Source organism: Diachasma alloeum, unplaced genomic scaffold (assembly GCF_001412515.2).
Source record: "Diachasma alloeum isolate Michigan unplaced genomic scaffold, Dall2.0 Dall_scaffold_00521, whole genome shotgun sequence".
Taxonomy (NCBI): domain Eukaryota; kingdom Metazoa; phylum Arthropoda; class Insecta; order Hymenoptera; family Braconidae; genus Diachasma; species Diachasma alloeum.
This window is the reverse complement of record NW_021680653.1, coordinates 312,492-338,445: the sequence shown is the minus strand read 5'-3', so window position 1 is coordinate 338,445 and position 25,954 is coordinate 312,492. Positions and strand designations below refer to the sequence as shown.

The following is a 25,954-nucleotide window of genomic DNA, read 5'->3' as shown; positions in this document are numbered from 1 at the left end:
AAAGGGAGAGAAGGTGGCGAGGGTCTTCAAGTAATTAATTTTTATTACGGGTGGCGACGGATTGTCGTAGCGACGAGGATTAGTGACTCGAAGGAGTATTATGGATTGACAAAGGGATCGGGAATCATCGAGATACTATTATGAGTGGAAAAATGAGTTACTTTGAATACTACATATTAAAAAATCCGGTGTGGACTTCTTGGGAGACCGTTCGGTGTTGAATTAACACCAAATTTTGTACAGTGTAACGTGGAAAAGACCTGCTCTCTAAATACACTAGGCAATAAGAATGCAGGATTTAGTCGTGTTGGAAAATAATATAAACCAGTTTTGTATAAAATATACAAAAGGAAATGTTGCTAATTGCAGGGAACTACGTGGCTCTTTCAAAAATAAGAAGATGTACAAATGGACATGTTGCTAATTGTGGGGAACTACGTTGATTGTATCTTTCGTCGAAATTCGAAAACGGAAAAATTTGGAGACGTTCGTTTGAGTTTTTCTCTAGATTTTTATGACGATACAGAACAGGAAAAATCTGAAAACTCTGATTTTTTCCCGTGAATGGAATTTAGTATCACTCTCATAAACGGGACTATTGAACTCTCCATGAAGTTTAGATTTATTTCTAACAGTGTATCTCTCTAACTTGGACCATGGGTCGATTTGACTAGAATAAAGCCGAAGAATTGATTTGAATCAAACCAAAAAATCGACTTAAATCAAATTGCTATCCACTACCGGGAACAGGCGGACTTTCGGTGTGAATCACTCCGTTTTTCGGCTTACTTCAAGCCGATTCTTTGAGTTGATTCAAGCCGATTTTTTTACTTGATTTAAACCGATGTCGACTGGGGACGTTTCTTCTTGAAATAAACCACTTTTTGGCTCATAGCAGATCCGGAATGCGGATTGGTGTAGTCCGAGTAACTCGACTTGAATCAAGTCGAAAATCTACCAGAATCAAGCTGACATCGATTTGAATCATTACTTTTTTTGGGTGGATTTATCCATTGTTTTTGAACTTCCATATCAAAACGGCCTACTCTGCCGGATATGGTTTTCTAAGTATTCACGTTTTTCCTTTACAACTTCATAGGGTGATAACTGATATAGAGTGACAAAGACCTGCAAATGGATTCCGCTCCACACTTACTTCACTTGTTTGGTAATTTTTCTCCAACTTTTATCTCCTTGTGCGGTGTAGATAACAGGAGTAATTTTTTCTACGAGCTTGTTTATCACAATATTTCCTTCTCCACTAAGCCGTATTGCGGCCAAGAAAAAAACTAAAAATGTCCAGATAAAAACAAAACTGTCGTTAGAGTGTAAAGAAAGAGAGCAGCACTTAGTCTTTGGGATGATTATATGTATACAGATGAAACAACAAAGATGAATCGAAAATTTGATACTAATGTTATACTCCTGATACGAACCTTCTTAATTTTGAAAATGAATGTTACGAAAATTAAATTTTGATAATCATAAAGGATGTAGATTCTCTGGTTATGGATCAATTTTATTGATTGTTTATTAAATCCTTTTCTCCCTATTCTACCTAAAGAGAAGTGAGAAGGAATGTGGAATCAGAAAATAAAGAGACGGCGGGTAGTAGTCAAGTAGTACCACCGAACAGAAGAAACGGAGATTTATTTGCTCGAATTTCATTGAGCCAAAGAGCGCGCGCGCAACACACTCACAAGGGGTCTCTAACCGCAAATGCAATTCCCCGGAATGCATTTTGTATTCGACTCCTTTTCTTCCGATTCTTTTTCGAATATATATACCACAAGGCGCTTGGTGGGCACGAGCGGAAAGGGTACGTAAGGGGACGACGGGTATCGATCGAGAAGACGAGAAGAATTGCATTGCATACGCTACGGTGTTATTGTTTTCGTGGCTCTCCCCGAAAACCCGTTGGCTTTTTGTCAAGGTGAAGCTGCCATGGACGAGCGCCGGTTACACAGAGAAACACCGCGGATGAGATCGCGGGTGACTTTGGCGCGACTACGGGGAGCCGAAGAGGTTTCCCTCACCACAAATGTCGACGACCTGAAAACGTCGCGGCAGACGGCAACTACTCCGATGATCCCTGGAGGATTCAGGGGAAGAAATAAGGGAGGAGTGAGGATTTCATCAGATCATCATGACATTCTATTTTTAATCAGTTTAAATTAACTATGCGAAGAAGTCAACATGATGAGCTCTCTCAATCTATTATTCCTCCAGATATATCAGACACATTCGCTTCTATTTTAGAAAATTTTTTCCTTCGATAAAAACTGACAAATTAAAAAATGGAACTTGTGAACAGAACCGGAAATTCCCCCGGGCTTCCAGAGTGCCACATGCCAAAATCATCGAATGATTTATTTGAAATCACAGATATTTTGATGTACCCTTTCAATAAAGAAAATAAGTAGGAATCTCCCTCACTTTATTCCCTCGACTTACTGGTATTTTGAAACCAGTGCATTTGACACTGACGAGTGTAGCATTCGCGTCAAGCCCTCTCAGTAATGATGATTCACCACGATTGATTTACAACCATCGTGTAAACGTTGATACTGATTGACCGTTTGTTCACGTTCTTCAGTACACGCTTTAACCTAACCCATCAGTGAGAGACGCTAATAATCCATTGGGTCAAGGTAAAATCTCACGACTCGGTAGACAACCCGATGAGATCCCTTTGGATGTCATCATGATAGCCGATTGAAGCGATAAAACCCGGAACCAGAGACTCACAACAAACTCCAACAGATTCACGACTCGTTTATGCGAAAATTGCGCGACATGCGTTACGGATTGCTGTGATTTTAAAGTACGTATGGGATGTTGGGAGATGAGAATCATCATTCAGGTATGAAACTTTTCAGGTTTATCAAGTTGATATGGCAGAAATGAAAATCCAACTGTTATCTCTCTCTCCCTCTCTTTTTGAGCAATCCAATGCCTACTTGTCCTTTCTTACCGTAATATATAAGTATATGGAGACGGGTTTTGTGTAGCTATATACACTCTTCTGCAGTTCGTGGGGTCCAAAAGTCTCGTGAGAGACAAACCCCGGAGGCTCCCTTCCCCTCATCTTTCTCTTTCTCTCGAGGACGCGAAGAGGGCCCTCCTGACCATTGCATCGATTTCTCGATCTTGAAGGCAAGGCACGCGTCTCGCCCGCCCGTAGAATGTCGTCGTAACGAGGTCTCCTATCCCTCTTTTATTCTCTCTCCTTCTCATTTTTTTTAAAACCTCCTTCTTTCCCCTTCTTCTGCCCCCTCCTCCCTTCCTCATTTTGTTTTTATTCTTTATTCCTTCTCTCCACGAAGATCGAGTATGCGAACAACTCGCTCCTCGGCGTACGTGGCAGCATCCCAGGAGGAAGGCAACCGTATTCCTTGGGTAAATGTGTGGAGAGTAACTCGGGACAATTGTCTGTCTCTGTTGCTGTTGGGGACAAGGGAGACCGCATACGTCGAGGTGGTGACGCCTTACGCTAAATCTCCACCTCTCAAACACACTCGAACTTGTGAGACAAAGCTAACCCCCAACCTGGTATAATCCCCCTCGACGTTTAAATTACGTAGGGAATTCTGTGGAATGCGCGAAAGAAATCACCTACCCAGCATTCCATGGGGTTTTGATACGCCCCCTCTGCGCGACTGGGATTATTGCTCGTTCCAGGGACCATTAGACCTTTTGCGGAATCAACGCCACTCATTTATTACTTGTTCTCTTTAAATCTATTTTCATGAGGCTGAAGGGGGTGGGGCAGAAATGAGGCTTGAAATTCAGTTGTTTAAGAGTTTTTAGGATGATCATGTAGGAGGGTGTTGACCGGTGAAAAAAACATGGGGCAATTCGAAAGCCAAGGAATTCCCTAGTAGAAATGTAAAGTCGATTTTATAACACTGAGACTTTGTGAACGTTTGGGTGACCATGCTTTGCGATTGATGGACGAGTTTGTGAAGAAGTTTGCAATTACAGCATAATTTAAAATCTCTCCTCGGGTAATTAGTTGAAGAGTGTGATGAAAATGATAAAAAATTGGTGGATTAACGAACCAGCATTAAGGAAGATGACAGTAGTCGAAATGCGACTGCGGTCATCCTATCTGGGACTATAAATAATTGGACTCACATCAATGCGGCTAATGTGACTATCTCAGTTATCAGAAAATGAACATACTATGTTACTACTAATAATTGGACGTACACTGTTAAAAATTTTTCGAAATTTCATGGAAAATATTATAGGAAATGCCATGAGAGTGACATTGAATCGAATTTAGGGAAACAATGGTTATGAAATTTCAAGTTTCAAGTAGAATTCATGGAAATTCACGAGTTTTCAGTGGGAGTGAGATGGAAATTTTACAAGTTGATTGAATTTTCGATGAAACCTGACTATTCGGAAACAAAATGATATGAATTTTCAATTTTTCCCTGAATTTCTCCGAATTTTTACAGAATAATGGAATTGAAAAATCAAGTATTTTATTGATTTCCAGATCATTCGAACAGAAAATCAATGGAATATTTGATTTTTCAATAATAAGATTTCCTGAAATTTCTGTGGAATTTGAACACGGTAAAAATTTTCGGAATTCGGCACGGAAAATTCAGACGAAAATTTTTAACAGGGTATGGGGTTACTGTAACTTCATGAAATCACGATCTCTCCAAAATGAAATCTCATTTAACTATACAATGAAACTATAAATTTCACTTCAATTGTTCCATGAAAATTAATAGGAATCAGGAAAACTCAGATGAGTACATTTTTCAAAGGCTGAAGACCCTCAAGCGATAACAAGCATATTGCAACAAATTCCGTGAAAAATAAGAAACTATATTCTTGAATTTTCAAGTAATTGAAAATTCAGAGTAATTGGGTACTCAATATTCATGTTTTGATTGAAAATTCAAGTGAGTAGAGTTGAGTTAAGGCATTACAATCTTTATACTGTTGAAAATTTCATAATTTCCTTGAATTTTCAGCGAAATTTGAAATTTTACAATTTGCTCCCCTTAAGTCGAATCCAATTTTACCCTCTTGAAAGTTGTATGCGGTAGTGAGCGTTTTGTTCAGAGGATTGATAGAATCGGCTAAAAATTAATAGGAAGTTCAATCAAAAACTAATTGAATTTTCTAGCGAATTCGCAATATTTTTCTATAAAATTTGTTCGTCCTTGCAAGAACGGAATACACACATTTAGCCCGTAAAATACTCTGATAATTAACAATTAAAAACAGAGGACTCTAACGCGTAATGACTACCGTATGGCTGATGCAATTCAATTGAGACAACTAGACCGATGTTCGCAGGTGCGCACGTAGTTACAGGAATAACGACATCGGATTGGTTGAAAATGTAACGACAGCGCCATCATTCAAACAGTGACATAGGAACGAACCCCACATTGTAACTAGAAAGTCAGCTGTTGTAAACGAAATGTGAATTCTGTAATCGAAAAGCCAGACTTTGTTTACTAGCGTAAAAGTTGCAAAAAGTGCCACTTTATGCACAAAAATCTATAAACAGAAAGTGACTTCTCCAAGCACGTGTTTCAAAATAGTATATTTCGTAACGAGTGCCAAAAAACATTTTTTTACGAGTTACGAACAATATTTTTCATCACAATGTGGCGGAAATTGGACTTTTAGGCACGCGGAGCGTGCCGAAAAGTTCACTTTTTGTCACAGCGTGATGAAAAAATATTTGTCGAATCTCATTTGGATGTCAAGCTTTTACAGAAAAAACTATTAAGAGAAACTGGAAACATGATGGTACTGCTAAATTGTACATGAAATTAAAATTTTTCTTTCAACGGTGTGTATGAATCGGCTCGGTGACATATATAAAATGCATGTCAAATATTTTTATGTATTGTTTTATATCTGTCGAAAAATATATCATGACATATATGAAATCGTTATATATATATATATTTCTATGAGATTATGGTGCAGAAGCAAAGCAATAGAAATATCAACTTTCAGAAATCGCTGAACAATGTTGATTTAGGCCTATTTGTTATTTCATTCCAGAGTCTGGCCACAGGTTGGATAGCGGCTCCCCATTCTGGAGGATACAATTGGATCAGGACCTCCTCGATACAATAAGCGCTATATACCCAGAGTGGTTCAAGGACTACACAAACAGTAGAACCACAGCGTCAACATCTGGCTCGGCATCTTTCAACGGAAATCACTTAAGTAGCGACGAGCCTACTTCAAATAAGTCAAACATCCAAAATACAAGTATTCTCATTGACAATCAGTCCAGCAAACCCAGTAAACTCGAGAGCAAGTCCACATCCAAAACCAAGCGAATCGAGGCTCTCAGGGAGAAGCGAGAGAAGCGTGAAGCTAAAGAAGACAGGTATGGATGATTTTGTTTAAATAGTAATTTGTACTCCCCATGTTTACATAGTCTAATAATCCAATGACGCTTGAAGGCATTCACATTCCATTCATTCTAGACTTTTCCAAGTCGAGAAATTTGGTCTTAGATCAACTAAGTGACTTGGTCTATTTTTGGATTGGTTTCCAGGTCGATTTTTGACTTAAAGTTTTGAAGAAAGTGACTAAGATTCCATCATAAACGAACAAATTATTCATCCATAAATGCGAACCAAGTGGCCCATTGCACAGGTCTAATTCAAGTATAGTTTTTTTCCTAAAATTAGCAGTTTGCTTCCGAATGGTAAATTAGGGAAGAAGATATCCCAGCCATGAAACGATAATATGAGCCCTAAATCTGCCAAATGTCTAATATGAGCTCCATATGCCCTGGTTAAACATCTAAAGACGCCGGCAAAATAAAAATCAAACTGGTTTAAACTGCCACTGAACATTGATTAAACCTTATCGAAACCTTGGTTAAACTCTGATTAACCTCCGACTCATCCCGACTAAACCCTGACTAAATTTCGACTAAACCCTGGACTAAACTGTGACTAAGCCCTGGCTAAAATCCGACTAAATTCCGGCTCATCTATGATTAAACCTCGAGTAAATGCTTTTAAGGCTATAATTTCAAAGCGAGTTATGCGATCGTCCTTATCCTCGAATTTGATCAAGATAAAATCTAAATGAATATTTTAAGCCATAATTGAAAAGATTTCAACGATTATTTTTTGAATGACCGTCGAAAAACTAAATTTGAAAAAAAAATTCATTTTCAATTTTAGCTCACACACAAACATACCTACATAATCCATAATTAGTCAAAGTCGCAGAAAAAAATGGAAATTTGAGATTTGACGAATACAATGCTTCCATTCGGAAGCAAAAGGGTAGATCATGCACTTGAGGGTGAAAACTATCACTTTAAGGCATTCCGTGAGGCACAAAGTGCCGTTTTGATTGCCAACAGTAGCCGATTTTTTAATAGTTTTTAGGTCTTAGAAAATAGTCATAATGAGAGAAAAATGTGAAGTTCGATTTACAATAAGAAAATAGTTGAGGAAGTTTTGGTGAACGATACGATTTTTTTGTATGCGGCACATAACATTATAGTAACTTCACAAGCGTAATTTTTGCAAATCAAAATGCAGTTAAACTAACCAAAGTTCAAAAGTAACCGCGACAAATCTATCGTGAGTAGAACTATAAAATAGTTGCAATGACTACATTCCATTGTAGTAATTACTTCTGCGGCCACAGTTACCGTAACCCATGAAAAATTGTTGAGGACTTTTTGACTATAATTCGATGGTGATGGAATATAGTCAGAAGAATCATATTTTTCTCTCAGTGCATTGGCGAAAAAATTTCTAAAGTTCAAGTATTGAGAAATTTATCGAAAATTTCTCAAGTTAACATATTTTAAAGTTCAACGCCTAAAAATTTTTCAAAGTCTGTGAAAAATTTACAAGAATTTGATGAACGATAAGTGCATTTTAGTCGGTATTTAGCCTATTCACCTATCCTCACTGAGCAGACCAAAGTGATCGTAAAAACGCGTTAGGTCAAATAGTCGTTTTCGGCCGCTGTGTGCAATTTTCAGGTCTTCAAACGACCATCAAATCAGTCGAAAAAACTGACCAAATTTCTCCATTTGGGTTTATTACCATTCTAAACCTGACAATAATTGCCCCAGCTGTGCATTCTTCTTTTCCGTCTTTATTATATTATTTTACCCTATTTAGAATCAATCTTTATGTATTGACAAGGCCACGACCTCCATAGTTTCCCTATTCAAACGGCCTAAAAGCTCCAACGAAGGTCGTAAACTCATAATGAATTGTTTCTACATTGACAAAAGAATCTCTTCTGCTCGTATAGGGATCGTTTAGAGAGTGGCAAGAAGTCGGGGAAACGATACGATAGAACGCCAGACGGTAGTTTGGCAACTGGGAGAAAGTCGTCAGGTGTTGACACATCAGAAATATCCACTACAGTGTCTGAACCTACAAAGATGGCTGAGAGCAATCGATCTTCACCGCCTAAAGCGGAAGTTGACGATTCACCACTGCAGCATGATCGCAACAAAGAATGTGAGTAATCAACTTCTTGGACGTTTTCACTCGAAAGAAGTCAGCCTCATAAATATTCATTCGCCCAAAAAGCTTTCTTAATTAATAGATCTCAAGTAATTGGGGGATAATGAAAATATCTCTTTTGATCAATAATTTTCATCATGAATTCGATTGTTGAAATTGCTGGACATGAGGAGCATAAATTATCCCGGCCTGATTAAATATTCTGGATACCGCGGATGCCTGGCCAGGGCGTCATACTTGCTCAGATTTTTCGACAACACAAGGCACCTGGTGTGCATATGTACAGGAACAATTTGACAACGATAGCCAACGATGATCGTTGTTTCCCACGACCAATGCCAATGAAGTTGAATGAGGATGTTGACCCCAACATTAGCCATACACCATCATAAAACCAGTAAAATTAGCGCTCCAAACCTCCGGAATATACACCTGCTTTGACGAACCTTGCTTGACACTATCGATGGATTAGTTTTTGCATTGCGAAATACGTTTTTCCAGTTCTGATGGATCTACCCATTAGACTCAAACAAGACTTCACTTTGGAGGGATCGTCTTGATCTTGGTGATCACGCAAACTTTCGCTATCGTGACAGTCTCAAAAGAGGCAATATCGGCTCATCTCGTGATGACTCAAAGTCAATTTATCTCATCTCGGTGTCGAGTTTTTCGCGTTTTTTATGTGTAAAAGGCCGAAACGAGACGACCGAGACTGAAACGGAGACTTTACATTGAAAATGCACGAGAAAGTTGAGACCGAGATGAGATAGATTGACTGTGAGTCCTCACGAGAAGAGCTGATACTGCCCACTGTGAGGCTGTGACGAGACCAAAAGTTTCCGCGTACACCAAAACTAAGACGAACTCTTTTTTTTTATCGTTATTTTACATCGCTTCGATCCGGTTAGGGCATACTGCGATGATGATCAAGACTTTAAATGGTTAAATCGCACCATTCTACCCGGCCGGGATTTGAACTCGGAACCTTTCGCATGTGAGGCAACGAACTGCGCTAGGCCACCGCACTGAGACAAAAATTTGAAGTTCGATTTACAATAAGAAAATAGTCGAGGGATTTTGGTGAACGATACGATTTTTTTTTGTATGTGGCACATAACATTATAGTAACTTCACAAGCGTAATTTTTGCAAATCAAAATGCAGTTAAACTAACCCAAGTTCAAAAGTAACTACGACAAATCTATCGTGAGGAGAACTATAAAATAATTGCAATGACTACATTCCATTGTAGTAATTACTTCTCCGGCCACAATTACCGTAACCCATGAAAAATTGTTGAGGACTTTTTGACTATAATTCGATGGTGATGGAATATAATCAGAAGAATTATATTTTTCTCTCAGTGCGGAAAGACGATCTCTTCAAAGTGAAGTCTCCTTTAATCTCGGACGGACTTCTTCATTGAAAAGCTGTAAATTTTAGTGTTTAAAAGGGTTTAAAAGGGCTGTTAAAGAGCTTACCCTTTAACCTCTACCTTACATTTTTTTCCTTCATTTGACACAGAAATTTCTGCATGGAAAAAAATACTAGAATTTTTCTCCAAATCTCAATATCCCAGCACCGGAAGCAATCTGGTGCTAGCACCGTGAAAATTCATTATCAATTCGTCAAAAATTCGCGTATATACCGTAAAATTTTCTATACGCACATACCGTTTAATTCCGTGATACCACTAATTTTGTATGTGATACCGGGGATATTCAAGTAATTTTGTGTCAAAAGTCAGAATCCCTGTCATTTTATTATTGTGTATGGTAAATTTCACTGAGATAATCATGAAAAGTTATCCAATTCGGAGGGAAAATATCGGAAGGTGACAGTGGTTTTTTCTACACGCTCGTTGCAATATATTACGCCTGACAGAGTCATGAGAACCCAGTTTAGAGGTGATATTTTTTCTCCGTAGATAATCTGAAATGGCGCAAATGTACTACACTGTTAAAAAAAATGAAATTTCATGGACAATTGACTACTAATTTTCAGAACAGCGATACTGAATACGATTTAGGCGAAAAAATTATGAAATGTCATATTTCACTGAAAATTCAGTAAAATTCCAGAATTTTAAGCAGTATGCAGACGAGAATTCCTCAATTTATTTGACGTTCCGATCTAATATGAATATTCACTGCCAATTACATTGAATTTTTAGTAAAATTTGAAATTTCTAGTTTTTTTCCCCCTAAATCGGATTCAGTGTCACGGTCCTGAAAATTGAAGAATATATTTACCGGAATTTTCTGGTTTTCTATTCATTTCCAGGAAAAAATGGTACTGAAATTTGCAGTTCTCGTTGATTTTTTCGCGAAATTCTGAATTTTCAATGACGACATTCCTTGAAATTTCAGTTGTAATTAAATTCGACAAAAATTTTCAAAAAGTGTACCGGAAATTTCAGACAGAAATTTTTAACAGTGTAACATAAAAAGCAACAAATTATCACACGCGCACGCAGAGGGTAACCACTGCTGCATATGCATACAAACGCCTTAACAACGATAATGGATTATCGCACTTGTGTCTGCCGTGATCAACGATCTTACTACTCTTACCATCCTGTTATTCGTTATACCGCATCACGATGATTACACCAGTGCGGTAAAATAAGAGAAAGTATTCACATTGTACATTGTTGGCGAGTTTAATATACCAGAGTGCGAGTCAAGGCGCCACCTATAATCGAGGGATGCCCCAATCTTCCTCACTCCTCTTGTGCATTATGAAATGCGCCCTTGGTCGTTGCGTCTTTAAGTATCTCAACGTGACCATTATGAAGCCGCGTCCATAATCATGCGCTCGTTTCGCAAAGGGTTGAGGATGCAGGCACAAGCCGCCGATGAATTATCGATTCGAAATTGGAATTTTTTCGTAGTTGTGGCAGGGCTTCTTTTCAATGACTTTTTTTATTTCTTCATTTTTCAATGGGCGATAAAAATTGAGGAGGAGGATTACTCGTGTTACACACGCGGTGAGTAATGAGAGACGGAGAATGGAATGAGGATTGTTGTTAAAGTTGATGATTAGGTTGGTTTTATTGCTAGGAATTAGTGCACCTGGTGCTGTTGGAACTTCCTGCTTGGAAGGATAAATCTTGGTAACCATTGTTCTGTGAACGAGAAAGGGAGGAAACGGAGATTTGCTGATGTGTGTAGATCGCAATTGCAGAATCCAAGAGCCTCGTTTTGAAGTCCATCATCTAATTCTACAGAACGAAAAATCATGGCAATTCATTATAGGAAATAATTGTACAAAAATCAATAATGTGGCACAACATGAGTACGCTGTGAGAAAACTATTCTTGAAATTTCAAGTGAAAAACCTTAAAATTGTTAACAACGACAAAGTGACGTGAAATTTCTGTATATTTCTTTATTGGCGAATCAGTTATTTCTTGAATATTCAAGCAATTCTCGATTTTCAGGTCCATACGGCGCTGAAAAACCTTGAAAATTCTGAAAATTCAGGCACCAACTTTTCTGAATTCTCAATCTAGTGAAAATTGAATTGTATATACCTCCAAATTTTCACGATGAATTCAGAAATGCAAGCTTTCACTGGAAAATCAATGATTGTTTAACATGAAAAACCCAATTTTCTTGAATTTGCAAGATGAATAAGAAATTTAGTGAACGCTTTCATTTGAAATTAAATTCAACTTCACAACATCGAAAATTCAGATGACGCTGTGACTGACATTTCCAGAAATTTCTAACAGTGTAGCATTCTTTTCACAGAATGTGTGGGTGTCAACCCTGAATTATTCGGAAAAATTCGATTAATTTACCGATTGGCATACCCCCATCGACCCCTAGACTATAGAGCAAGAAATTCGTTGAAAACTAATTGCTGGATGGAATACTATCGAAAAATTTAACAAAACACAGATATGGTCCAAAAATAAAAAAATAGCACCACTCAATCGTAATTAATGTACTACATTTATTATCGCTTGAGTGATTACCTCCACAAGTGTAGGTAATAACTATACCGCCGCGTTCCAGTTGCATATCATACGTAGGTGACCCTACAACAGCATATATCGTTGTCATAATGTGTGGTAGACAGGAGGCGTGACTATTTATAAAGGTGATATCATCGACGATTACCTATGCTTTCACATCAGTAAATCATCGAAGTGAAAAAAAAGGGTGGTCCTCACTCCACCCAATAACACACAAAATGCTACCTGATGTTTCTCAATGGACTTCACTAATGACGATACTCGCCCCCCCCCTCCCCCCCATTTGATTTTTTATTTATTCTCATTCTTCCTCATCCAACCTCTTTTAAACTTTCGGTTAAATTATTTGAGGCAGTTACGCCAATCGTGGAATAAATTATTGGAAAATTAGTGTTATACGTTTTGGGGCGAGACGTTTTTTGCGCTCCGCAAACCTCTTGAGGATATCGATCGAGTTCGTGACGAGTTCCGAAAGTAATGGCAATCGAGCAGCGCAGCGCGGCGTTAACGAGGCGTGACCGTGGCGCTCATTTACCCGTCGGCCAAACCATCGGGTTTGCGAGTGAAGTTGAATCGAGAGGGAGTCAGGGGGATTAAAACCAATGAATTACCCATATGCCGCGTGCAATGTGAAATTTATTCATTCATTTCTCATTCATTCATTCATTCGTACCGCAATCGGTTGAATGCGAGATTGGATACTTATCGATGTGGGTATAGTGCTCAAGTATAAGTATTGTCTATAAGTCGATGGAATCGGAATCGTTGAGCATAATTTTTTATCTGATTGAATGAGCTTCAGGTTGACTGGTGATAAAATGAATATTGAATGATTTGGATGATTAGGCTAGTTTTGAACTTTTGTAGAAATTTATTCAGAGAGCTTTCTTGTAACTGAACAAGTGTCAACAGAACCTATTGACTTTTTCTTCTGAAATCACTCTTTATAAAAATTATTCAATGCTCAATGAAACATTTCGGAATTGAAGGGGTAACCACGATGCTGTATTGACCTTTTTTTTAAGTCCTCCATCTACTTTAAAAAAAGTATTCCAAACAAACGACCTGTTTTTTTCCAATTGGTTTTCCAATGTTATTTTGACTCACATAGTTTCCGGTTGATTGCGTACACTGAGAGAAAAAATTATTCCTGCCAAGGATTGATATTCTCGTCAGAAGATTATATTTTTTCAGAACGAATTTCTCCAGGACAGTCATTTTCAGAGAGTCCAAGTCTATCCTCAAAAATTACAGTGATGTTGAACAATCTGATTATTATGCTACATATGACCTTGACAAAATGTTCTTCGATATCTTCCGGATTTTACAAATTGGCGATTTTCTCAGGTAAAGAAAATTGGAATAATTCCAAATGTTAATAATTATTATTGGAGTTTCTTCGAGGTCATATGCAGAAGAATATTCTTATAGATCACCATAATTCTCACGCTTGGAACTGATTTCGGAGCACCTGGAAATGACTGGCCTGGAGAAATACGTTCCAAAAGAGATATTTTCTTCTACTAAGAGTATGAAAAAGATATCACCAATAACATTTTCTTGGAAGGAATAAATTTTTTTCTCAGTGTAATTGGGTAATTTCTATAGACTGGCAAAATTCTGCAGAAATTATATTTATCCATTTGTTATCAATTCCGAAATAACACTTTCTTCGGTATTTTTCACAACTTCTTTTCCAATAAATAGAGTCTTAAACTTTTGTATCGATTCTATGAATCCTATAATCAAGGAACCACTTTTCTGCATAAGATAGAATAAGACGATGTACAAATTGAGTCATTTGAGTTTGTAAACAAAAATATATTCGTATGGATCCGTCACGAATACAAAGAATAGCTGAAATTTTTCACGTTTGTCTCATATATCTTTTCACAACTATTGTCGTGGATAAATCTGGATTAGAGGAGATTATACCAGAATAAATCTCCACTGCACTATTTTAATTGAGTTATCACACGCGATGAGAATGAACTGACTCTCGGATTCCATTCATTTCATCGAGAAAGAAGGAGAAATATTTTTTTAATTATTTGGTGGCACTTTCGTTATTTTACATACAGTGGCAGTCATATTAATTTACCGAGCGGTCCTGAGTCGTAACTTTCAGCTTCTGACCCCAAAAAACCTCGACTTTTTACGGCCACGAAGTGAGGAAAGACATGAAAAAAAACAAAGAAGCGAATAAAATGAATTATAAAATAAGAGAGGAATAAAATGTTAAAAAAATTCATGGGGTTTCCTTGATTTACTTGCAACACTCCTCGAACGAAGATATCAGCAATAATTATAATAGTGATTCAAGATGGATCGCCACGGTGCGTGGGCATATTATATACATATCCTCGCGTTTTTCACCTTTTATTTCAGAAGGTAAAGGCTTTTAATTTCAACGGTATAAAAAAACTCAGCGGGCGCCTCTAACTCTCCTATCGGCGACTTGAATGCATGTAGATGACGCTCACTTTCCGGGGCGACGCGAATGTATAGACTCGCCGCCAATTCGACATATCTTGAGCCGGTTCGCCCACGGCACCAGGCTCAAACGACATCGGGGCTAGCCCCCTCACCGAGCATTTTATGAATATGCAAGGGATAAAGACACACTACGATTTATTTATACGAATGACGCCAAAGATATCGTTTATTAGAAGCTGAGGGGAAGGGAAGAGGAAATTTCGTAAGAGAAGTTGACGAACTAATGAGGGTAGTGAGGCTTAAAGTTTTGGAGTTAATGACTTCATTCACAGAATTTTTTTCAAACCGATCATTTATTTATGCAACTGATTGCCTCATTTTTCTTCTATCTATTCAGATTTCTATAGAATCATCCACTGAGAGAAAAATCGACAGAATACGACAAAGATAATTTCTTGAGTGAAGAACATGGCATGCACACTGAGAAAAAAATATAATTCTTCTGACTATATTCCATCACCATCCAATTATAGTCAAAAAGTCCTCAACAATTTTTCATGGGTTACGGTAACTGTGGCCGGAGAAGTAATTACTACAATGGAATGTAGTCATTGCAACTATTTTATAGTTCTACTCGCAATATATTTGTCGTGGTTTCTTTTGAACTTTGGTTAGTTTAACTGCATTTTGATTTGCAAAAATTACGCTTGTGAAGTTACTATAATGTTATGTGCGTGCCGCGTACAAAAAAAAATCGTATCGTTCACCAAAACTGCCTCAACTATTTTCTTATTGTAAATCGAACTTCAGATTTTTCTCTCAGTGCATATTCGATCAATTTATGGTAGGTTTTAGACACGAAATGGGTGTTCTTCAGGCAGGAGGATAATACTGAATGGAAAAATGATATTTTCTTCTGGAAATTATATAATATTCCTGAAGAAACGAAGTAAGTTTGAGAGAAGGAAAAGATATTATGGTTTTCCTTCAAAACATCTAAAGGTTCTTCTCTGTATAAATTCTGTATTGATTCAATATGAAAGTCTCTAATCAATGATTCCCTGAATGGAAGCTTTTAGTATTTTTAGTAATTTTCTCATATTTTGACACCTAATAAACGATTTCTTGAGGTAAGAAATCCTCACTTTATCGCCAAGTGTTCCTGTTCAAGTCATGAACATTTCACAGGATTCTTTCACTGTCTGACCTATTATGCGGACTTCTTATCTCAAGCTTTTTATCCTTAAGAGATGAGATATTTGACGCAAGGAATTAGTTTTGTGATATTATGAAGATATTTCTCTCAGTGTCCCTTTTGGAATAGACACTGAGAATAGAATATGGCTGAACCCCGATGTTCTAAATGTTTTTCAAATATTAGAAAAGGTGTTTCACTAAAATGCGAATTTTTTATGTGTAGAAATTATTTTTTCGAGTTTTATCCGCACATTTCTCGATTAACCTTTCAGAATGAATGAATTATCAATGAAACAGAAGTTGCTGAGGAACACGAGCCATGCATGATCACGTCCCTCGAACGAGTCGGGAATAATTATTTGATTGTCAGTAAAAACAGTACGGAAGTGCTTCCTTGCTGCAACGATCGATGCCTAACGGCATCAATCTCTTCCGGTGTCAATAACAAAATCGATCTCCCTCGACATCGAAAAATCTCTCCCAAAAAGTGCAGACACATCCGCAGTAACTTTTCATTTTTCGTGATATTCTAAAGAATTCGTAAAACTCAAGGAAAAAAAGTGTTGACGTAATATTAGCGTTCGCTAAACGTAACAAGTGCCGTGATTGTAATTCATGATACAAAACACTCCCCGTAGTTGACGGAAAGACGTCTTATAGGAAGGAAGTGAAGCTATTTGTATTCCCAGCTCGATACTTTGCAAGACTTCTCTATAATACAGTGCATGAGTGAGAGAGATGGAGATAAATAAAAATATCACACGATGCCTTGAGCCATCAAGGAACTCCAATGACCGATTGTACTGAAGTTGACAATTATACGTGTGTTTCAATTGAGCGTTCGTCCTTATACCTCTGACGCCTACACGTATCACCGGTGAAACGGGATATTCTTCATTTTCTCTTATACCTTTCTTCCGTGATGGATAGTGCTGGCAGCTGGCCCTCTCGATGATCAATTTTTTTTATTCAGATGATTAATGTTATGTTGACGAACACGAAATAAATCAATTAGAGCGTTTGAATAGCATTAGAATTTTTAAAAATATTCGACACTTATTCAAACGATCCACAGAAATTGTTCAGAAAAATCACAGGGGTCCTGCATTGATCAAGAGATCTTTCAGAAAAGTTGCCAATCTACACCAACAAGCCATCTCTTGACTTCGTTCCCTGATATATTTGCAAAATTTTACACAGAGGGATTAAATAGTAAACATTACCATGACCATAGGGGAGTACTATCGTAACATAGTAAAATGGTTTTCAACTGTCCCTACATAGTAATCCTTACTATGTCATATGATAATGCTTACTATGTCCCATAGTAATGCTTACTATGTAACACAGTAGTGCTTACTAAGCAACATAGTAATAATGACTGTGTATGTAACACAGTCATTATTGCTTTGTCCATAGTATCTACTACCATTGAGGAGCCTACTACGCCCTATAGTAACCATGACGATGTTCCATGGTGGCCATTACTATGTCCATAATGCGGATTCCGACAGTAATCTTTACTATTTTATTCTCTCCATGCATGAAATCGATTGAAAATCTCATTTAACTGATACTCGGCATTGGGAATTTGACAGATCACTCCGAGTCTTGTACTTTCGACTAATTTTCAATTCACCTTTAGCAAATTTGTCAATTTTCTACTATAAAAATCCTGCCAAATTTTTCACAAACTCACATTTGTTATATGTCCGACCATTTCCGGCTCGAAAATGTAGGAAAGTTGGAACATTATATTGTAGAAAAAAGAAACAATAAAATTGCAGAACTTAGTGTCGGCCTACGCTTCGATCGGCAAAACGGTCGACCACCTGGTTCAACATCTCTCCTCACCACGTGGCGTGTCCTTCCTCTCTAAAATTGCTGGGATTGTAACACATTAGCTGCATTAATCTTCTGACTAGACTATCGAAAGTCCTCGAGATGCATTTAGGTACACCTGATGCATGTAAGGAAGGACACTCGTGAATATTCTTTGCCACCTGAGGTGCCGTCGTGTGGGTAAAGGAATCATCGGTTAACTGTATATTGGCCTTAAAGGTTCGGAAAACAACACGGTAAATAATACTCACCGTTAATCGTGTTTATAGTCCTTTGGTGTGAACAAGGACGTTTAAAATAAAATTTTCAACAAAGGAATTCAACAAAGCGAGAAAAATATCCCCTGCATTGGGAACAAAAGGTTCTATTTGCACGGCTCGGGGGACAAAATGATTTTAATAATTCATTTATAGAGCTATCGAAACGCAGGGAAAATTTGCCATTTCATTCACAAGTTAGTCTTTTCTTTTCCATTAGTTCCTGAGATATCGGAAGAATCATTCAACGATACATCTGAAGAAAGAGTCACTCCATTTCGAGGTCAATACTCTCATTCAATTTAATTTTTCGATGCTAAACGTTAGAGTACTATACGTAAAGCATATGATTCGCCTTCAGCCATCGACCGTAGCAAAAAAATGTCGATTTTAGTTAGCTAATAAATAAAAATAATCTGTCGTCACTATACTAACCCATGTCGTCAGGTGCTACCTAGCAGCCTTGATACACATATTCGCCTACACATAATAATCTCGTCTTTTCCATCTTCCGCGTTGATACACCCACGTATTATCGCTTTACTCCAGTCAAGGACACTAACACAGGTAACCATAGCGTGCAGAAACACTTCATTACATTATCTCACTGAACATAACTAAAAACATAAAGTCATAGAATCTCTCGAGTCACTCGTCGTGATCACCCTCGCTTCCTACACAATTCTGCGGACATAAGTAATTTTCACCTGCATAAAAACTGTAGAATGAAAAAAAAAATGATGTAAACATCCTCCTCCACACGTTCTCGTTTCGTCATAAGTCCAAGATCAATAGTTCTTGCATGAGATCATAGGTTTCATTAAATTTAATATGAAATGAATGAATATAATTCGCCTAATATGTGCAAAATAGAACACAGAAAGGAGCTTAAGAATTATAATATGGGCGGGGACCTCTCAGGGGGTCGTTGGGGTCTAATTAACAATTAGCAATATAGCGAGAATGAGAGAACCCTTTTGCAACAGCTCAGAATGTTTTTCCAAATTCTTAACCACCCGCGCATACTTTATCTTTTTTTCTTATTCTTTGTGCTGTTGTTATTCCTCTCGCGCAACATGACCAAGGCACGTAACTTAACTTTGCATTCACCACTCTTGTTCTCCTTTTTCTCTGTTGACTTTTCGCCCGTGCTCTTTCCCAATCTGACTTACATACATACGAAAAGGAAAAAAAACAGATGAAAGAAATAAAAATGAAGAGATGAAATTAAGCTTGAAATGAAATGAAATTTGTAATCCTCGGTTGTTGTGAAAGTCCTCGAGGTTAATCGATCCCCGCCTGCGCGATTATTGTTCAATTCTACTGAATATGAATGGGAGAGGTATATGTTTTGTTGAAGGGATTTGAAAGCCTCGAAACGCCCTCTCCTAGGCGAACGTTAAATCAGAGCATTTCATTTTCGATCTCCAAATTTCGAAATACTGACAAGTTCCTTCTGTTATTTCGACTCTATATGCAGTCTGTTCCATATATTATTTTGTTCATTGTCGAGGAGTTAACCAGAAGGATAGAAAATAGGGAAATATTGTTGAATGCTATTTTCCATAATTTTGCAATTCTTTTCTGCAAAAAAAATTATTCGATTAGTTTCCCATGTGCCGATGATACTACACTAAAGTTTATATTTATCGCTTTTGATGATGAAAAACTTGTGACGCAACAGTACCAATTATGTTCTTCAGAAAAATCTAGCTTTTCCGTCTTAATGTTACGGCACTTTTCTGCACGGAGAAAATTATTTGGTGAATTTCACCAACTAGTTGGTGAAATTGAACAACTAATTAAAATTCAGAAAAAGATTTTTCAATTTCATTCGACAACCATTTGTTAAATTTTCAATAAATGTTCGTCGATTTATTTCATGGATCAAATTTAACAAGAAATTGTAGATTATTGAGAAAATATCTTCTAGGGAAGATACTGATCGACTGTCAAGAAATAAATGATTGCGGGGTTGTTTCCAAATGTATATATGCCGTCAACCATCTACCTTGTAGGAGAAATTGATTGAATTTATTGAATTGGAGGTTCAAGAGCTGTTTGATTTTTATAGATAACCATAGCTAAAAATTTTTGGCTGAATATTCCCGTGAACGCATTGGAATTTTTTCCTGACTGAAATCTTTTCTGAATTTTAATTAATTAGTTGTTAATGTTCAACAACTACTTGGTGAAATTTGCCAAATAATTTTCTCCGTGTATGTAGAAATCGAGGAAAAGGGAAAAAATAAGAAAGCATAAAAAAACAAAGAACTCAAGGCATTCAATTCAGTGATAGGAAATGTAGGCAGTTTGAAAGTACACGGGCCAGCCTCCTTGGATTCCCTTAGCATTATTGACATGTAAGAGGAATTTTCAGAAGTATTTGCGTATACTTGTTGGCATTTACTCACATTCATTTTTTGTGGCATGGATTCTTAATCTCCGGTAACATCCTCTGACCCAAAAGAGACCGTGGGTGAGGCTACATATATTGTTCTGCGCAAGACACTCTCTCCCAGATTTTCATTTATTTATTTTTCTGTAGAGCCGCTTACAAGAGTTGTCGGAGATAATTTTTTCCCTTTTCAAATTTTCACGTAAAAATTATTTATCCCAGCTGTCAACGGGTACATGACACTGCCAAGAGACAATGTCATTGTGAATAACTTTTATAAAATTAAGGAATGAAGGGATGGTTAATTTCATTTGAATTGCGCAATCTAGAAATTTCTCAAGTTTGATTTCAAGGTTTGTCTTTTTTCCTCTTTCATGAAAGCAAATTGACTGTCAATTCATGACTCTGTTTTTCTGAAAGAAAAACTTTATCTTTATTTTATTGAAACATAATATTTATGGTATAATTAAGGTGGGCAATTGAAGAGCATGGTAGGAAAAAATATAAAAGAGCAATTAAAGATAATTGACTCTTTGAAAGTCGAAATCGACGGTGAAAAATCATCGACATTATATTTCGGCAATATTCGATTATATTATTATACGTAGGTGAGACACCGCCGTGACCATTGAAACTTTTATACACCAGCCCGCGTGATATTGTGCATCAGGGTGAAGAGAAAAATTAGCAATTAACTTCTTGGCGGCGCGTATTACGCCGATGTCGCGTCGGCGGTAATTGCCTTTCTTTATCCTTCTCTACGTTACAGTCACTGATGTGGAGAAAACTCTTTTCATGTTTTTTTAAGCACACGAACTTGATGTGCAGTAAAGCCACCACTACTGTGTCTTCGATTAAAAAAAAATAAACGAATTTGCATAATGCGCGAGGTTGAACACGGTCCAGTGCGATCGATCGGTTAATTTAAATACTGAATATACTGTTGTGGAGATGGGGCGGCGAAGAGGCATCCAAGACGGGGCCGCCCATTAGCTCGTAATTATCGTTACTTATTGCTGGTAAATACCCGTGCGAGATCAGCGTTACGCGAGCTTACAATGTGCCACCACGTAAATCTACGTCTAATCGACTGAACAATGTTTTTTAAATCAAGTACCACGATGATAAAATGGTAGAAATTTGTTTAGTTTAAAAACCTAGCGCTTCTTGACTTGAGAACTATTCGTACTAGAAATAAGTATTTTGTTGCTTCCGAATGGAAGAATTGTAGTCGTTCAAATTTAAGTTTTGGATTTTTTGTGTTATATCGACCCATTATGATTCAAAAAGTCCGAAATAGTACATTATGTCATGAGGGCGATAAGCGGCGGTTTGTGAGGAGTGTGGAGTTGCAGCAAGAGGCGTGGCAAGCAGGAGACGAGGATCGCCGAAGGCGATCCGAGTCGGACGCTTGCCATGCCGAGTGTTGCAAACTCCACACGACTCACAAACCAACGCTATCGCCCGAATGGCATATACTATTTTTCGTCACGAAGGCCCGACGCGGGTGTGGGCGCGGGAGGGGGTCCAGGGGGACGAAGTCCCCCTGGTGGGGGGGGTTGGGGGGGGGCGAAGCCCCCCCCCACTGAAGAAAAAAATAAAAGCAATAGAAAAAAATAAATCGAAATAAAATCAATATCAGTTGATGCGAAAATAAATAACTAGTAAAGTCCGCCAAAATATCCAAAAACAGTAGGTTGATGACGGTAATTTTGGACCTGTGAAAAGAAAATTGCATAAAAAATAGAAAATAAGAACAGATATCAAAGATAAAAGAAGATACTCAGCTGTTCAATTTTTCTTCTTTTATTAAGAACAGAAGTCGACGTTATAAATACTGATATTTTAGAAATTGTTGTTTTTTGAACAAAAATATCAACTTTAAATTGAACAAAAACTCGGAGAGTGACTTTTTTCTAATGATAAATCTTCTCAATGACACACAACAACATGGCTACCACTAGTGGGTTAAGTTGTAGAGAAGGCCGCTAGAGGCGCTGTACAGCTCATCCGACTATACGTTTACCCGAACGCAGAGCGCATGCCCAAGTGGGGGGAACGTCAGGGCACATGGTGACGCCCACTTTATCGCTCCTAGGATGGGTAAGTGAGATTTACCCTCCTTGGAGCACCGAGCGTCTCATTTACCCTCCTTGGAGCACCGATTATTCAAGTGCCGCGGTAAACTCTCTTTACCCCCTCTCGACAGAGCCCGAGTAAGCGCCGTTTATCGGGCCGAGTGACGAAAATGATATTTTTAGACCGTGTCCGGACGTATGTGTGGTAAAGTTTTTCTTCAATTGTTCGCTAATAAATGGAAAGTATCGTTAAAATTTAATTCATCGATTAGTTTTTTCATTTTTGAATTTTTTCGAAAATCGGTTGTGATCGAATGATGGCTTAAAAAATTTGTTTGGATGTCACTTTGACCGAATTAGAAGATGAAGACAATAATAGCAATAATCGTTATTTTGATTTATTCGAAAATTCTCACATTTTTTTTTTTTTGAAAATCAGAATTCCGGGGTTATCTTTGAATGTCGTGCTTCAAATGGATTCAATCATAGCTTAAAATGTTTGTTTTAATGCCATTAAGTCGACGTTAAAAGATGATTACGATAGCTGTATTGGATGATTTGATTTTTATGGTGATTGTTAACAATTTTGTATATTTCATGAATTTCCCCGACAGTGTGTTTTCTGATAGTTTCTGCAAATGGAATGTTTTAAATTTATTCAAGTATGTGTAAATGAAATGTTTCTATTATCATTTTATCGAAGAGCTGAGGGGAGAGGTTTGATGCTGATAACATTCAACCAAGTTGAAAATCAAACAAAATTAGGTAAAAGAAAATCTTATTCGATTTAATAAACTGAAATTAACAATGAATTATACATGATATCGCTAATTTATTAGTAAAAATAACTATACTATAAACAATAAAAAAGCAATTTCCCACTTGTTTATACCAAATTATAGGGAGTCCTGTTCTGAAATTAAGTAACTAGTGCCTTATCCTCCTACAGGAAAGTGTGAAGCAGCGGCAAAGTAGATAGATGACTGAACATCTGATAAATTTATAAGAAAATTTAAGAGGACGCGTCTATTTGTAAAATTTTCAAAACTCAGGGAATAATATCCAATGAAGTTTGAATTTCTCTCCTTACTATTCAAAAATAGACGAATAACATCATTTGATATACCGCACCACGACGTATCGTATTACCCACGCGCGCAAGCAGATGAACTCTGCGGTTTTATTTTATATTTTCCCTATTCTCATTTTCTCTTGTTTTTTTTCTTCCGCCGAAGACACAAGCCACGCGATGGAAGACTATCCCCGTCGTCACGTCGTCGGGAATACCGGCAAAGGTCCCCGGCTGAGTGCACACGGCGCCGCGCGCAAACTTCCACAGCAGGAAAGGGACGCCCGTTGAGGTCGCGAGCCGGGGTCACCAGCGGAGGCTCGTGTACCGTGTCATGCGATATGCCGCGTTTATGTTGTGATATGACGCTCGGTGTTAGGATCCGTTGTCTCTCGGGGCACCAAGGGGTATCATCTCTCTTTTCCTGCCTCTGGAATCGTACATACGTGAGCATAGCTCTCTCATCCCTGCCGACTCAATTTGCTCATCCTCTTTTCTTTTTTTTTACCTTTTTCTCTTGTTCCTGCGAGCATGAGAATCGGTACATAAAGTTGCGTCTTACATTCTCAAAATTCTCCTGTCACCATTTCATTTTGTGGATTCTTTGCATTAAATTTGTGGTGGAAAATTATTACGCACGTGGGGACAAATGTCTACAGTATACAAAGGAAGGTATAAAAAATGTGAAAATTAATTTTTTCTGTAACGGTAAACGTAGAATTTTATTCGACAATTTGTCGGATTTTATTATCACGAGGTAGAGGCACAAGTGCGATCGAGATAAGCCATTTAGAGGCTGGGCCACACGTCCGTGAACATTGTGAGTACAGAAGGATAGGATAGGAGGGCTGAGGGGAGCGAGAAGGGATACTGAACACAATGGGGTACAGAGTAGCCAAACAGAAATTATTCTTTTCTTTCTTGTGAGTCAAGTCGCTCGTTCCCCATTGTTGATACCAAGTGACTTTATGAGAGGGAGGCCGCCATGAATTCCTCCCGCGAGTCGGAGGGTTCCAACAATAATATTAACCACCCGAAAATCAAGCGAAACAGAAGTAGAGGAAGTGGCAGAGTTTCACCCTCGTTTTGAAGAAGTGAGTCTTCGATCTCCCAAGTCGTGGGGATCCTTCGGACCTTCCTCATTCTTCCCAGTGAATGTTGAAGTCGGGAGGGCCTGTGTCGTCAACAGAGGTAGAAGGGGACTCTTCTGTAGCCCATCCCTTCTTGCGTGCTGTTCTTTTAAAACTTGGGACGAGCAGTTGGAAGACAGCGGTACCCCGGGGATAATAATAAAACCAGATATCTTGGCGTACGTGGGCGGTCGTATTGTTAGCGCAATGAGCCTGTATGTACGATCAAACGGGATATACACCGCGGCGCTTCCGTGCGCATGTTTATCCGTAAGTAATAAATACAATCGGTGAATTATGAAAGTTGAGACTATACATTTTTTGATTATTTTTTCATTTCAGCTCGCATTTGATATTTTGTAGTAAACTAGGGGGTTACACTCCCTGCTCGCTTCGATCATGATTCCCATGATCCTTATTTTGATGCTTGTTACCGTTATTTGGACCCGCAATCGGACCCTTAATCTTGTAACCGCTATTTGGACCCTTATTCTACCCTTGTGGCCCTTAATCTGATTCTTGTGACCCATATTCTGACCCTCATGACCCTTAATCTAACCCTCGTGATCCTTATTCTGACCATTATGACCCTTATTTTGACCCTGGCGACTCTTAATTTTGGAGTCTTAACTAGAAAAGCACCGCGCGCGCGTGATTAACTTAATGGTTCATTACATTTTTTATTCTTTCATTTACTTTTGAAAATAGTAAAAGTAACAATAAACAATCAAAGGAACATATAGTTTGATGTCACATTTCTATCATGACTTATTATACAGCTATTATAGAGCTAGAGTTATTTCATTTCATATTAAATAATTGCTTCATATCTCAAGATAGTTAAGTTACTGCGTAAAGTATCTGGAACAGGGTCCCTTCATTAGTTAATCTGTACTGAAGATTCTAGATTATACAAATCTTTTTTTATTCTCTTTTAAAAAAGATATTTTCTAATTATATATAAAAAATATATATGAATAGAAAAAATATCGAAATAGTATATTTCGTAACGAGTGCAAAAAAGTGTTTTTTGGCGAGGGGGAGGTTTATATCACGAGC

At 37.8% G+C, this 25,954-nt stretch overlaps 1 protein-coding gene across 1 annotated transcript in view; it reads left to right on the top strand.

Annotated features, from left to right (window-relative positions):
* The window catches only part of LOC107042786 (myocardin-related transcription factor A), a 73,116-nt gene that overhangs the window by 1,617 nt on the left and 45,545 nt on the right, over window positions 1–25,954 (top strand). The window contains exons 2-3 of the mRNA XM_015263972.1: window positions 6,049–6,382; window positions 8,290–8,501. Coding sequence (XP_015119458.1) covers window positions 6,049–6,382; window positions 8,290–8,501 — 546 coding nt within the window. The remainder of the gene's footprint in view (window positions 1–6,048; window positions 6,383–8,289; window positions 8,502–25,954) is intronic.